The 13,986-nt window shown below is 44.4% G+C and overlaps 1 protein-coding gene across 1 annotated transcript in view; it reads left to right on the top strand.

Annotated features, from left to right (window-relative positions):
* The window catches only part of SYT16 (synaptotagmin 16), a gene marked incomplete at both ends in the record, with an annotated part of 36,076 nt that overhangs the window by 18,703 nt on the left and 3,387 nt on the right, over positions 1-13,986 (top strand). Inside the window, 3 exons of the mRNA XM_082283086.1 lie at positions 1,430-1,686; positions 5,562-6,005; positions 7,069-7,258. Coding sequence (XP_082139212.1) covers positions 1,430-1,686; positions 5,562-6,005; positions 7,069-7,258 — 891 coding nt within the window. The remainder of the gene's footprint in view (positions 1-1,429; positions 1,687-5,561; positions 6,006-7,068; positions 7,259-13,986) is intronic.

Raw genomic sequence — 13,986 nt, 5'->3', positions numbered from 1 at the left:
CAGTGAAAACTGAGGCAGAAAAAGTTGTTGGGCACCTCAGCCTTCTCCATGTCAGTTGGCACCAGATTCTCTATCTCATTTATCAGACAGGGAATAAAAACATTGTTTTGTTTAACAAAAACAACTAATAATTTTCTATTAAACACAGCAATTAATACTACTTTTAAAAACTTTAATTGGAGACCAAATTTGAAAAAATGATTGTTCTTTAGTAGTGACCTTTGTAGGAACAAAGAAAGATGTAGCCCATCTTGAGCAGGGGAGTGGACCAGATGACCTCCAGAGGCCACTCCAACCTCACCTCCTTCTGTGAAACCTTTAAACTCCAAACAGCTCTGTTTGCAAAGGAAGTTGTTATGTTTTCACTGCTGTCTGGAAGCACAGATCATTCTGTCACTGTGACTGCTTTTTGCTTATTTGAAAGAGATGGAGGCAGAATCTCTCTCTCCATGCTCCTGAAGCAAGGCTCATCATGAGATGCATTAGGAGGAAGAATGTCCCTGGTTTTCTTCTGAAAGTGCTTGCAGAACCCATCCAAGGCCAAATCCTGATGTCATTTTCATCTGTGTCCCTGGACATGTAATCATCTGTGCTGCTCCATCCAGAGAGCTCTCACTGGTGCTTTGAAGTAGAGAAAAGCATCCTGTGTTCATAATAGAGATTTCAATGGTGTAGAAAAGGAATCAGTGGTGTGAAGCAGAGAGGATTATTTTATTCTCATTAATGAACCTTACTCTAGCTCATGAAGTAAGTGTGTGTAGGACAAGATGAATTAAAACTAATAAAAGCAGTTAGGAAATTAGGTAACACATCTCCCCTCAGTTGTCCTTGGGACAATTCAGCCCAAGCATGGGATTTGGAGATTTCTAGTTGGTTTGTGGAGCTGGTCACGCTCACCTAAGCTCTCAGGGATGGGTGAGAGAGTAATGCTGGCCCTCTGTTATGTCTGCGAAGCTGCTTTCCTCACCAGCACCATGCTCTTGAGGATAGTGCTAACTTGTGTCATCTCCTCCTCCTCCTGCACAGGAGGAAATTGTGATACCTGCTCATCAGGCCTCTGCTGTGCTTTTCTGTAGTTTGACCTCTGTTTTTGTAGAAGAGATTGCTTTGGGGCTGCATTTGAATATCCCAGACACTCCGTTGATACTTGTATTTGGTGGAGAACTTTTTCAAGTAAAGGCAACAGGTTTCTCAGTTCAGGATGGGGTGAGAAACAGCCATGTCCCCTCCACCAAATGCTGATTTAAACAGGATTGGTGATTTTATGGGTTCAGTGCTGGAGGAAACAGAAACTGTCTCTTGTAAGCACTGGAGATTAGGGAAAAGTAAAAAAAAAAAAAATAAAAGAAAGGAGAGAAAGGCACATTTTGGCACAGGGGAAGAATTTGTTCTAATCACTCTGAAATTATTTTCTTGCTGAAATTGTTAGATCTGGATGGACTAAGCCAACTGAGTTACCAAGACAACCTCTCTTATCGTGAAGATGACCGTGTATCTGTTGATTCAAGAACAACAACCAGGAGTAAGGGCACTGGGCAGCACAAAGGGCTTAGGATGGAGCCCAGAACTGGGGATGGTGCCAGCCAGGCACACAGGGAAGGACGTCTGGAAATGGAGACAGCATTTGCCAACCAGGGATTGGAAGTAAATGATGCTACTGACAGCTCATCGGCTTGGAGCCCTGAGGTATGGTGAATTGTCATTTATTACAGACAGTGAAAGCTTTTGAAGGATATTGGGGGCCAAAAAAAGGTTGGAGGAGAAATGAAGTGAAAAATTGATCAGCACAGCACAAGATAATGGTACTCCTGTGTGCTTGTGTGCATGAACCTCTTCCTTTGTGTTTCCCCTATCTCTGGTATTTTTACCTCTTGCTGCTAATGTTAATTCAAAGAAACTCTTTCATTGCTTGATTTCTGACTGCAGTCTCTTAATTGAAGTTGAAACTTTAGCTACCCAGCAGCATTTACTGTCATTTAGCAAAGAGCTCTCTGTGGTAGCCCAGGGCTTGGTCACTGGCTGTATATGCAGGGTGTGTGTCCCAGGACATGGTATGTGGTCACTGGGTCAGATCTGTGTCTTTTTCCAGGTGGTTTCTATGACTTAGGCAATGGGAATCATCTGGAAAGCTGAAGGCAGCTGGTCCAGGTGGCCTGTGACCCAGCCAAGTGACCATAATCTTGTCCTCATTGATGCCAGGCAAACTTTTAGGGAAGGAGAGAACCTGAGTCTGCTTTCCCTTAGTTTTGCACTTTTATTTTGAATCCTCAAGGAAACATTTCAGGTTTTAAGGCATTATAAACACCTGATGACTTTGCATCCCCCTTTTCTCTCCTAATCTCTCTGTATGATATGTCGATTTTCATTATTTTACCGCAGGATTAAATTTCTGGAAAAATATCAACCTGCATCAGACATATTAAAAGAACAGCACAAAGGTCATGTCTTCTGCCTGAGTTAAAAGGGAGCTGTGGAAATTCATACCTCCATCAGACTATGAGCAACAAGGCTTTGAGGGAAGGTCCCTATCCTCGGAGCAGGCTGCCTGCTGCCAGTTCAAAGTTGGAAGGCAGCTCCCTGGTGCAGCTGCTCCAGCCCTAAGGGATGTTTGGAGCAGCATTTTGCTTTGCTGCACAACCCAGTCCCACAAAACACTACACACCACATGGGAGCTGTGTGTGGCAGCAGCCCTGCCCTCTCTTTGCTGTGTGGCTGTTTGTCTGCCCATCTGAGGCTCATTTCTCCTTTTCCACATTTGATGTGCTTTGCCACGGTTCATGTGTGCCACAGTGTCTCCAGTGTCCTCTTGTATTCCTTTTGAATGCATTGCTTGTTTTGCTCCTGGTGCCTACATTCTAAAAATGCAAAGAAGGGTTCCAGCATACTGGAGCAGAAATGCCCAAGACACAGTTTATCTCTTACAAGCAGCTTCTCATTCAAAGGTATTGTGTGGATTAATGAAAGACTTTTTATTGCGGGAACTAAATGTTCTGACATGCTAGAAATGTCCAAGTGTTATTATGCTCCACTCAGAGGACCTCTCTTTAGAGACAGAAATGGTAATTTTATGCCCCTGCAGTGGAACCACAAGTACCATTTCAAGCCTTGTCCATAATTAGCTGCTCTTTCAGGTTCCTCTGGCAGAAACTGACTTTTTTTACTTAGTGAAGTAGATGCTGGCTGTCCTGAACGACCGGGTTAGATGTACAGTATCAATCAGGATGCTTGGCTTGGCCTCTCAACAACTGTGCTGGGAAGAGGGAAAGAAAGAAATTCAGATGAAGCATCTAAACCCCAATCTTTCCTTGGATTCCAGTTCAAGTGCCTGTATAACCAACACATTCAAAAAGCACTTGTAACCCAGTTGGGCTCCGAAAGCAGAGGGGAATTCTGTCAATGACTTCCACAGAAGGAAGATTTGTAGGTGTGTAGCAAACCTGCATGAGGGTGAGTTGTGGATAGCACAGTGCTCTCAGGAAGGGCCAGCCTGTGAGGTCTCCAAAGCTTGGGTTCCCATGGAAAGCTTACTGCCAAGGAGTTTGGCATTTTGCTTTCCCTCTCTGCCTCCAGTTCATGCAGTCTTCTCTGCAGTGGATCTGGCCACAGCTCTAGTAGCACAGTCTGTGATTTCCTGAAATCCAGATCTTTTCTGTTTGGTCAAAACTCAGATATCTGACCTTTGCTCTGCCCTACACACTGCCAGAAGGTGAGATACCCATCGCTGTTAGGGCAGGAAAGTGTCTCTTGGATTTTCATTCCTGTGGGTTTGTGCTGATGCACTGGAGTTCACATTCTCCAGCTCAGGTGTGTAGATGAAAGCAGTTACCCCTCAAGCACAGTTGTCTCCACACCTTAGCAGCAGTCCTTGAATGTGCCTTGATTCCATTTCCTCAGTAGCCAATGCACAGATAAAAGTGTGGAGGGATGAAAATATGGAGTGAAATATGAATCAAGCCCAATCCCATTTCACATTAAATATTATTTCATCAACCAGACAGAAATAACTTGACTGCTACACAGGAACACTTAACATTTTCCTAACACCACGCTCTCTCCAGGCAACCTGGCCTGCCTGGCATTTTTTGTTTTTAGCAGCCTGCTGTTCATACAGAAAGGTGTTTTTGTAGCCAACCAAGTAATTCTGTGTGTTGTTCTCCCTTCGACATTACTTCTGCAAGATGTACAACAGCAGATCTCTAATCCGCACACTCGGACTTCTGTGTTCGTGTGCACAAGTCTTAAGCACCTCTGAAACTGTGAAAATCTGGAGCTTTGCATGTCATGGCAGATGAATCTGAGCACTTCAAAAGTAGATTGACAGGGAGTAAACAAAGATTTTGATGTTTATCCGAGGCCCTGTTTGAGACATGCTATCCCAGACACTTCTGAAGGGACTTACACCAGACGTCCCGTGGCCCATCATCTGTTCTCTGAACAAAAAAGATTCCTGTGTTGGAAAGAAGTGTTACTTGAAATGTGAAAAGAAGATAAATGTTTGAGGAGGAGGGTGACTCAGATGCTGGTGACAGGCCTTAGTTCACCTTCTGGCTATTAACTGAAAATCTTTCCCTAGTACAGTGCATACTCATGTTTAAATACAAATCATTGATCACTATAGCAACCCCTTTATCACATGAAGCACATTCTAGCTCTAAGATAAAAAAGCACTGTTGAACAGAAACCCACACGCCCACTCAGCAAAAGATAAGGTGAGCATCCATGGTTTTATCTTGTTTTATCAAGATGGTTTTTGTTTTAAAAGTAGGTAAAAGACTGTGTGTGATTTGGTCTGCACATGTTGTGATTGTTTATTTTGGATTTTTATTCTGAATGTATTAGTACCCAAACTGAACAGAAGGAACAGATGCTTCTCTTGGGAGACTTTAGAAGGATATAACTAATCAATATGTATTTAATCAGATTACTTTTCCCCATTATCATTGCTTTAGCTGTAGGAAAAGTATTTAATTATGGGTCGGCATCAAGAAATGGAATTTCTATTCCACAAGAAATTCTGACATGGTGATTTCCTCTTTAAATTTAACACAGTTCTTAATTCTTTTTAAGTTTCTAACAGAACAAAATATCCAAAAAGTTAGCCGATTTGGCTGAATTGCTGGATTTTGAAAATATAAAAAAATCCACCTTGAAAAAAATTCCAGTGTATGTTCAAAGTAACAGGTTAAGTAGATCAAACTGTTCTGTTAGTGCCTCAAAACTGACATGAATAAAATGTAAAAAACCCCTTTGTTTAATTTTTCTCTATGTAGAATGTTTGCCAAATTAACTGTCTCCTGCAAAGCACTTAAAAATTGATGAAACTTTTTGTTGGAAACATTTCAACAAGTGCTGTTGCTTACTAGAGAGTAGGGGGACTATTACACAAAATCAGGCAATTAACGATCATTGGCATTTCCAGAAACAGTGGGATCCATATTTCACACAGCAACTGCCTATACTTGCAGGCACAAGTGAGGAGAACAATTTCTTTTTAAATGGAGCTGGAATCACAGAGGCAGTTGAACTCCAGTGGAGGTTTTACTTCGTCCTTCTCTTTGCAGGAACACAACGAAGTGAACAGTGTGCCAGCTCATCATGGTGCCCATGAGCCCATCTGCAAATGTGGTGACCTGGATGTCATCTTCACCTATAAACCCTCAAGTCAAAAGCTGGTAGCCACTATCTTGGAGGCCAGGGACATCCCGGACAAGGACCGCAGTGGTGTGAACACCTGGCAAGTGCACGCGGTTCTGATGCCGGGCAAGAAACAGAGGGGTAAGACAAGTGTGCAGAGAGGACCCATCCCCATCTTCCAGGATAAAATCACCTTCAGCAAGCTGGAACCACAGGAGCTGAGCAGCCACGCCATTCGCTTCCGCCTCTATGCTGTGCACAAGATGGTTGGGGACAAGATGATGGGGGAGCAGCTGTTCTACCTGAGCGGCATCAGCCAGGAAGGGGAAATGAAGGTGACACTGCTCTTGGAACCAAGGAGTAACCTGAGTGTAAGTTTGATGAAGGACAGATGGAGTTCATAAAATTGTTTGCTTTTTGGTGAACAGGGTGTTCTTGAAGTCTTTCGTCCAGGGCCGTCAGTGCATGACCGGTGGATCTGACATGCTGTCACTTAAAAAGTTGTCAGTAAGGGGAAGCACAGGGCATTTCTTCCCTGTGCAAAGCTGTGCTTTATTAACAGTAGCTCAGCTAGCAAGTTTACATAAAATCATGTGGATCTACTACATCTGCACGAGCCATCACATGCTGTGCCGTTCAGAAACAGTAGGTTGGTCTGGGAACCACCAAGGCATAATTAGTCTTAATTTCAATAAGGACAGTGGTTCTTGTGCACCACTGTGTAGGTACTGCCAGTGCAGGAGCTACCTCATTTGGCCCTAGATATCATCTTGCGGATCTCCACACTGTGTGGTTTCCATCTTGCCAGAAATGCTTAGTAGTGCTCCTGTACATGACAGGTGGAAGGGGAGAGGTGGGTCATGTGAAGAGGAACTGGCTGTGCTGCTTCTTAGTTTTCCACACACATCACAGTTGTATCCAGCTCTGGCTATGCCAATCAATTTGTGTAGATGAGCTCTGTCATGATTCATTCTCTACAAAAAGCTCGGAGGAAGGTTGTGCACATGAAATGAATAAAACATCGTACTCCACGTGAAGAGGAGAATAGAGAAAGCGTTGTGGTAGCAAGGAGAGAAAGTAAGAAAATGCACAGTACATGGCCAAAAACTGCCAAACTGAAAAGTGTATTCCATCCAAAAGCCATTATCAAGGAGATGTAGAGTATTAGTGTAGTAGGATGTTTGCTTATCTGAGAGGCTTTGATTTACACTCGTGATAACACTTCACTCAGAGTTCCTCATCTTTAAAGAGAAAGTTCAGAGATGTGTTTTTGTAAAAGTGACGCTCTGATTCTTCTGGTGCCCCAGCATAATTAATTCTCAATTATTGTAATTTCTTAAGAGAGATCTTACTAAACAAGGCCACAAGATATAAATTAAGGGGGGGTGGGGTGGTGACTGTCCTGATGATTCTCTCAGTGCTCTTTCCCTGCAGAGTGCAGATTCTCAGCTGAGTCTGTCAGCAATCTCTCACAGTGATAGCACTTCTTCAACACAGTCCCTGTCGCATGGAGGGGTGCCAGAGCTGCTCGTGGGACTGTCATACAATGCCACTACAGGGAGGCTGTCAGTGGAGATGATCAAAGGCAGTCATTTCCGAAACCTCGCCATTAATAGGCCACCTGGTAAGTACTTTTGCTGCTATTAAATAGTGCCGTTGAGCCAAAATTTGCTTTTTTATTTTCTTCCTCAAGATATTCAACTACAGTGTTTCTGAGCTGGGTTTCCTTGCAGAGTACCTGGTTGAAAATTAAGTGTTATTTTCAGGTACATGTGCTGATAAATATTGGAGGGCAATTGGGGGAAATCATATGAAGGCTCAGCTGATGGAACAGTAATACCTGAATATCTGCTTTATGGCACATACCTTTACAATATCTGATTATGGCAAAAGCGCTGTTGTACCCAAGCACAGAGTAATTCTCAGCAGATCCATAAAAAAAGCAAGAAGCACTTCCCAAGTGTTTAAATGTTACCATGTGACCCACAGAGGCCTTGCCTGGTGCCATTAAGTGTTTCCCAGGGCTACACTTCGTTTAGTCCCCATGCTGTGCTGCTGAGTGCTGGGTGACCTGGTGCTCTGGGCCCTTTTGGGACCCTCCTGCTGTGAGTTCTCCACTGCTGCACAAGGAAATCTTCTGCAGAAGGAAAATTTGAGAGTTGTTGCAACAGCTGAGTTCCCTTCCTCCAGTCCTAAAGGATAAAATGGAAATTGCCTTAGAGTAGGTTTGTTTGGTGCCTGAGCTGCAGTAAGTCCTTGAGAAGGATGGTCCAAATTAATTTTCAGGCATCTGTAATGCCCACTTCTTTTTCTCATAAATGGAATTCCATCCTTTCTGTATCCAGATGATACAGACCAGTGTCAAACCAATGTCTCTCAGTGCTAGATCAACTTTTGGGTGAAACACAGAAATCCATAAATGATTATAGGCAAACTCTGAACCCATCAAAATCTACTTCTTTTATTCCAAGTCACATTGTTGCTTCTGCCTTCTGAATTGTTCCTCTGTGCTGTAAAGCCCTCAGTAGTGTGGCGAGAAGAGGAAAACCCAGTGAAGCAGAAACTGAAAGAAATTAAAAAGAAGGAAGGAAACCAGCCCTTGTCTCGGTGCTGGAGTAGCATTTCACTGATAACCCCTCAGGCACTGCAGAGGAGTGCTGTGAGGGCCGATCGTTATGTCTGAAACATGCTGCTGGCTGAATGAGATGCTCAATAAGTCCTTCACAAGGTGAAAGCTGAAACTGCTGTGCCCCTTTCTGGAGGGCAAGCAAAGAGCCCTTGTGTTTTGTTAAATAGGTCCTATTTAAGGTTCTGCTGTTCGAGGCTCAGAGGGAGTGATTTCTTTAAAGTATCATGGAAATTTCGGATATAATAGCGCTGTGGAACACTTAAATACCGAGTCCAAACTGCTATTCAGGGCAGCCATTTATGGTAAGGCTGAGAGAAAACAATGGGCAGAATCCCTCTCCATCCCCAGCCCTGCATACCCAGACCCTATACAGGACCCACATGGGCTCCTGTCACAGCCCAGGAGCCAACAGCTGCAGCTTTGGGGAATGGCAAAGGTGTTTTGCACAACAGCAAAGTCTCCAGCTGTGCTTTTTGCCCACCTTGACTCTGTTCTCTCCCTCCTGTAGACCCACAGCATGTGTGCTGCCTTCTTGCCATCCTTGCACAGGGATTTCACTGGGTGCAGAAGAAAGAACTGGACTGGGGCATTGTTGATTTTAGGTGTTAAAGACTGCAGAGGCTGAAACAGATGATTTTCTAGAGAAGAAAGGGGAGATGGTGCATGTCTCAGTGTTTCCTGGGCACATTTTCTCCTTCACTTAAACCTTTAAACTGAGTCAGGTAAATGTCAAAGTCATGGATGCTTACGTGGGTAATAAATGGGTTAGAAAACAGCTGAGCAGCTTACAGAAACTTAAATCATGCAGACAGTGTCTTCAGGTCACAAATGTGGGACTTAAGAATAGTTTGGTCAAGGATAAATGTCCAGGTATTGTTCTGGGGAACATGCTGAGTTATAGGCCTAAGCTTACAATCCCTGATCACACAAAGAGATCCATTATCACTTAGAGCACTTAAGAGCACTCAAGAGTATGGCTCCAGCATCAGACCATAAATTATCTGTGTGTGCCAAAAAGCATCACGCAGAAAAGCATCTACAGTTTTGTCAGATGTGGACACTGTTGGTATTTTAGTGCTAATGGCTTGTGTGCTGTGCATCTCCTTGCTTCTTGTAAAAATCATTAACCTGTGCTAGCATTTTGTAGGAGTTCATATTTTGGTCTGTGGTCTTGTATTTTCTTAGAACAAAATGCAGTGTGCCCATTTAAAGGGTGTTTATTATTTAAAAACAAAAGTAACAAGAGAAGCCTACTCCACTGGCAGAAAAGTCTTTAAAAATTTATAACCAGCTACATACTATGTGCATGGAAGTAGTATCTTGGGATCACAGTGATGGACCAGGAATCATTTGAGCTAGGCACTGCATAGACACAAAACACAGAAATGTCTCTGCCCATGTGATGCTAAACCTTCATCAGCTGCTCTGCTGGGTACAGCTCTGTCTCCTCTAATCCAGCCTTCCTTCTGTTCCCTTCTGCATTTCTTTTGGGGTTTATGTCTGCATGTAACGCACTGTGAGAAGAACTATTGTGAAGTTATTCCCTCGCCTAAGAAAAGTCCTCCAAGCTTTTCTGCAGCTGCAGAATTAATCACACATAATAATTGCATCCGTGCATGATCATTATTATATCAGCAGCATATTAACCCCATTAAACAAATACAATAGCACTGATGCTGGAAAAGACAGGAGGGGAGAGAACAAGCTCTCAGGATTTCTGTGGGGAACAGGAGAAATTCTTGAAGCAAAGACTTGTCTGAAAACAAACATCTACCTCAGCCACAGGTAAAAATGCCAACAAGTACAGAAAATGCTCCCATAGGAAAATCAGAATCTTTAATTGAGGATCTTTAAATTAGGATCCTAGTTGCTCTGGGGTCAGAGTGCTTGAAAGCCATTAGTGGATTTTATTTTATCAGCTTATTTTTGAGGGAAGAAAAGTTATTATCCCTGTTACATTCCTGGAGAACTAAGGCACAGGTTAATTCCTTTAATTACTTCAAAGCAGACCAGGAAGCTGAATGAAGAAATTAACTTTTAACCTGCATATCTTGCTCTGAACAGGGAACTTGCTTGAGCTCCTAAAGCTTTGTGATTCATGTTCCCATGTCATCAGTAATAGAAGAGGGATCTGTGCCAGGGCAGGCTGGGGTGGATTCAGTCCTCCAGACATTGGATAACAGAGCAGTAGCTGTGCTGGGAAGTTTCTTGCTGCTGAGTGCTTGCCAGTCAGTGACAGTAGAATTGTAGAAAACCACCTCTCCTTTTGCATCTTCTTGTTGCCCATCCTTGAATATAGCTGGAATAACCCTGCAATAAGAACAGCTGAGAAAGCTTTGTTCTGGGTGGAAAAGATGAGGCCAGATGCAAGGAGCCCCAGGAGGATGTCTCAGTAATGAGCAGCTGGGCAGTGAGGTGGAAGAGGAAGTGTGGATGAGTGTAAGGTATTGCATGGGGACACAGGTGGAATTCAAATGTGATCTGGATGGACTCAGAGCCACTTGGGAGTGAAATACTAGACTTACTGTAAATAGCTGCAGGAAAATGTCAACTTGAGGGTCATCAATAGTAGTGAAAAAACACTCAAATTTAAGGTGGACAAAATGGAAAATTAATATTTGATTGTAAATATCCAGTCACTGGTGGAATGAATACCGTGTGCAGTTCTGTCTTCCTCTGTTCAAACAGAATATGGCAGGACTGAAAAGATATGGTGAGGAGCACTGGAGACCATCAGGGGAATGGGAACAGCTTCCAGTGAGCTGTAGCTGAATAGACTGTGCCTCCTACGATGCTACAACAAAGGGAGATGGGGGAGGATTCACAGAGGTCTCTAAGTGTCATTGAGAAAGTGAATTGACAACAGTAATTTGTTGTCTTCTCCTGATACAATACCAAAGGACGGTGAAAGGAAGCGAGAAGGAAGCGGGTTCTGAAGAGGAGACAGCTCCTCCCTACGCTGTTGAATTCCTCACTACAGAATGTCATGGATGCTGGAAGCCTGCTCCAGTTCTGTGCAGCACAGGAGAAACTCGCAGAGAAGGTGCCACAGAGGATTGTTAAATACAAAGCCTCTGGCTGAGGAAGTTCTTGAGTCACAAATTGCTGGAGTTTCGAGAGTATTTGTGAGAGAACCAGCATATGCCATATTTTTATAGATTTACTGCTGTGTGTGGTACTGGGTACTGTTGGGTGGATGGACTGGCTGGGTACAACTCTTCCCACCACATGTGGGACCTGGGACAGATCAGACTTAGGAGAACTAGTGTCACAATCAAAACAAGTGAAAAATGGACTTTCAAGGAGCGACTGTGAGATTTTTACGGTGGATATTCCATAGTAATTAGACATCCAGGGACAGTGTGTGGCTATCCAGTAGTGTTTTCAATAGCTTTATGTTTCTAAAAGGTCTGTGAAAAGCATAGTCCATGATACAGTTGCTGCTTATATAAACAAAGACCTTTCTGAATCAAAGGACTGCATTTGAAGTGAATGTATGGTGATGCTCTCCCACTCCCACAGCTGTGAACAGGAAAAAAAACCCCACATATTTTTTCCCCTCCCAAAACAAGCAGAAGAAGAAAGCCATTTCTACCAGAGTGGAACAATCCTAATTCCAAATTTCAGCTGGAGCTGAATGTTTAGTGCAAATCTGCAGTGGCACTACCGAGCAGTGTTTGCAGGAGATCTGACGGCAGGCTGGGTAATCAAGGCACGCCAGTGGGCACTGCTGCTGGAGGTGCTCAAAGCTGGGCTTAAGCATCCTTACATCCTGCTGCTCCCGTTGCTGGGAAGGTGTGTATCCATGCTTCCTGACCTGCTCAGCTGTGCATCCCTGCTTCCTCTGCTAAAGTTCCAACTCCCTCTCTGAGGCAGCAGCAATGCGTTAATGTGGAAAAGAGTAGAAATGCCCTTATTAGAGGAGAGTCACGCTGTGCATCCGGAGAGGTGTCTGTGTTCTGCTTTAGCTGTGTCAGCCCGGACTGAAGCTGCACCTCCTCGGGGCTGGGGAGTGCAGGCAGGTGGTGAGCTGGCTCTGCAGCCTGACATGTGTCCCAGGAGAGGACTGGTGCTGTGAAATGGAGTGGCTGTGGGGTGGTGAGGCGGTAGAGGAGGATCACTGAGGAACTGAGCTCCAAGGTGCCCCGGAAGGAGCTTTCCTTCCTGAGAGACCTGTGCAGTTCCTTCCAGGGAGCCCTCATCTCTTGCCCCTCCTGCATGTCACTGATGCAATTCCCTCCCCTTGGGCCAAACAGTGCTTCCAGGGAGCAGCGCATTCCTTTCTGCTGCACTTTAAATTAAAGGTGCTGCTGGTCTGTTCTCTGATGACTCACAAGTTGTGAAGGTTGCCAGATCCCAGCCTCTCCCTTGTGAGAGAGCTGCCAGCCCCAGGAGAGGGAACCTGAGAAGGAGAGGCTTGGTGGAACAGGGAAAGGAAAGCTGGCTTCTCAGTAATGTAGTAGGCAGCTCTTAGCTCTTGTATGATTTACAGAGTAGGCCATAAACTGCCTTAATCCAGACTTTCATGACATGGGGTTGAGATCAAAAGCTTGGGTCTAATTCTCCTCCCTGCTCTTTTACTGATCCAGCTGCAGTGAGCCCAGTTCTGAGTGTGAATGTTCTGTGTTCTGCCCCACTGCTGGTTGAAAGGGGAGGTAAAGCCAGGGCTAATGGTCTTCTGGGCTTCAAACTGAGACCTCACATTGAGCTGCCTGTACAGAGCAGCACAGAGTCTAGCTCTGGGGCTGCTTTGCCAAGCGGTGCTGCCGTTTATTATGTAGGCTGGGAGCGTGGGCTTGCCAGCTGGGGGAAATTAAGCTCCAGGCCCAAGGCTTTCTTCTGCTGTGGCTGTTATTAGTCTGGATTGCAGCATGCTGACATGGTTATCCTGCTTTTGGAAATGAGCTAGCTTGCCTGGAGCGCGGGTGGGAAAGTCCGCGTGGCGCTGTGCGGTACCCTGCAGTCCACAGACGTGAGGGGTCAGGAGTCTTTGGTTGTTTACTTCCTTTCTAAATATAAATTCAAGCAGGGGGTTGGATGCTTTTGTATTTGCAGTGCTCTTGCTCACGGGTCAGCTTTACTAGTAATGGTGGTGCTTAGTGTAAGTGAAAGCAGAACACACACTATGGTCCCTGCTCCAAAAACAGGAACGCATAAATTACAGTTGATTATTCCCCTGAGTTGTCATTATCAGTTAGTTGCCTCAGAAGAATCATGACAGAAATGGGTCATTAGAAGACTCCCAGAAAAACTGATTGCCTTTGCAGATGAGCTCTCTAGAGGTGTTTGATGGTTGGGGCAGTGTCGATGGAGACAGAGCAGTCTACATGAGGAGAGGTTTGCCCAGCCCTCTGGAGTAAGAAGATGCAGCACTAGCCCACAATGTGTCTGGCTTCTTGCAGCATTCCTTGATTTAGTACTTTTCACTCTGGTATTAAATGCAGAGGTGTTGATATTTTATGTATACATGAACATTGTCCAGTCCACTCACACCAGAGAGGCAAGATGAGTTCACAGTAAAAATGCTCTGTAGCGAGAACTTCTGTTCCAAAACCTGTATGGAAAGGAGAGCCTGGTAGATGTGGTGCTAAAATTGATACTGGCAAAATTAGACCTTGTTCTTGAATCTTCACAGACTTTAGTGTAGCTGTGGGCAAGCTGCAGTCTCAGACACTCCCAGATATTAAGAGGTCTTGCTCTTCTTCATGTCAGTGAGATGGGTG

Source organism: Coloeus monedula (assembly GCF_965178545.1).
Source record: "Coloeus monedula genome assembly, chromosome: 6".
In the NCBI taxonomy this organism is placed as follows: domain Eukaryota; kingdom Metazoa; phylum Chordata; class Aves; order Passeriformes; family Corvidae; genus Coloeus; species Coloeus monedula.
This window is presented reverse-complemented; position numbering and strand designations above follow the sequence as displayed.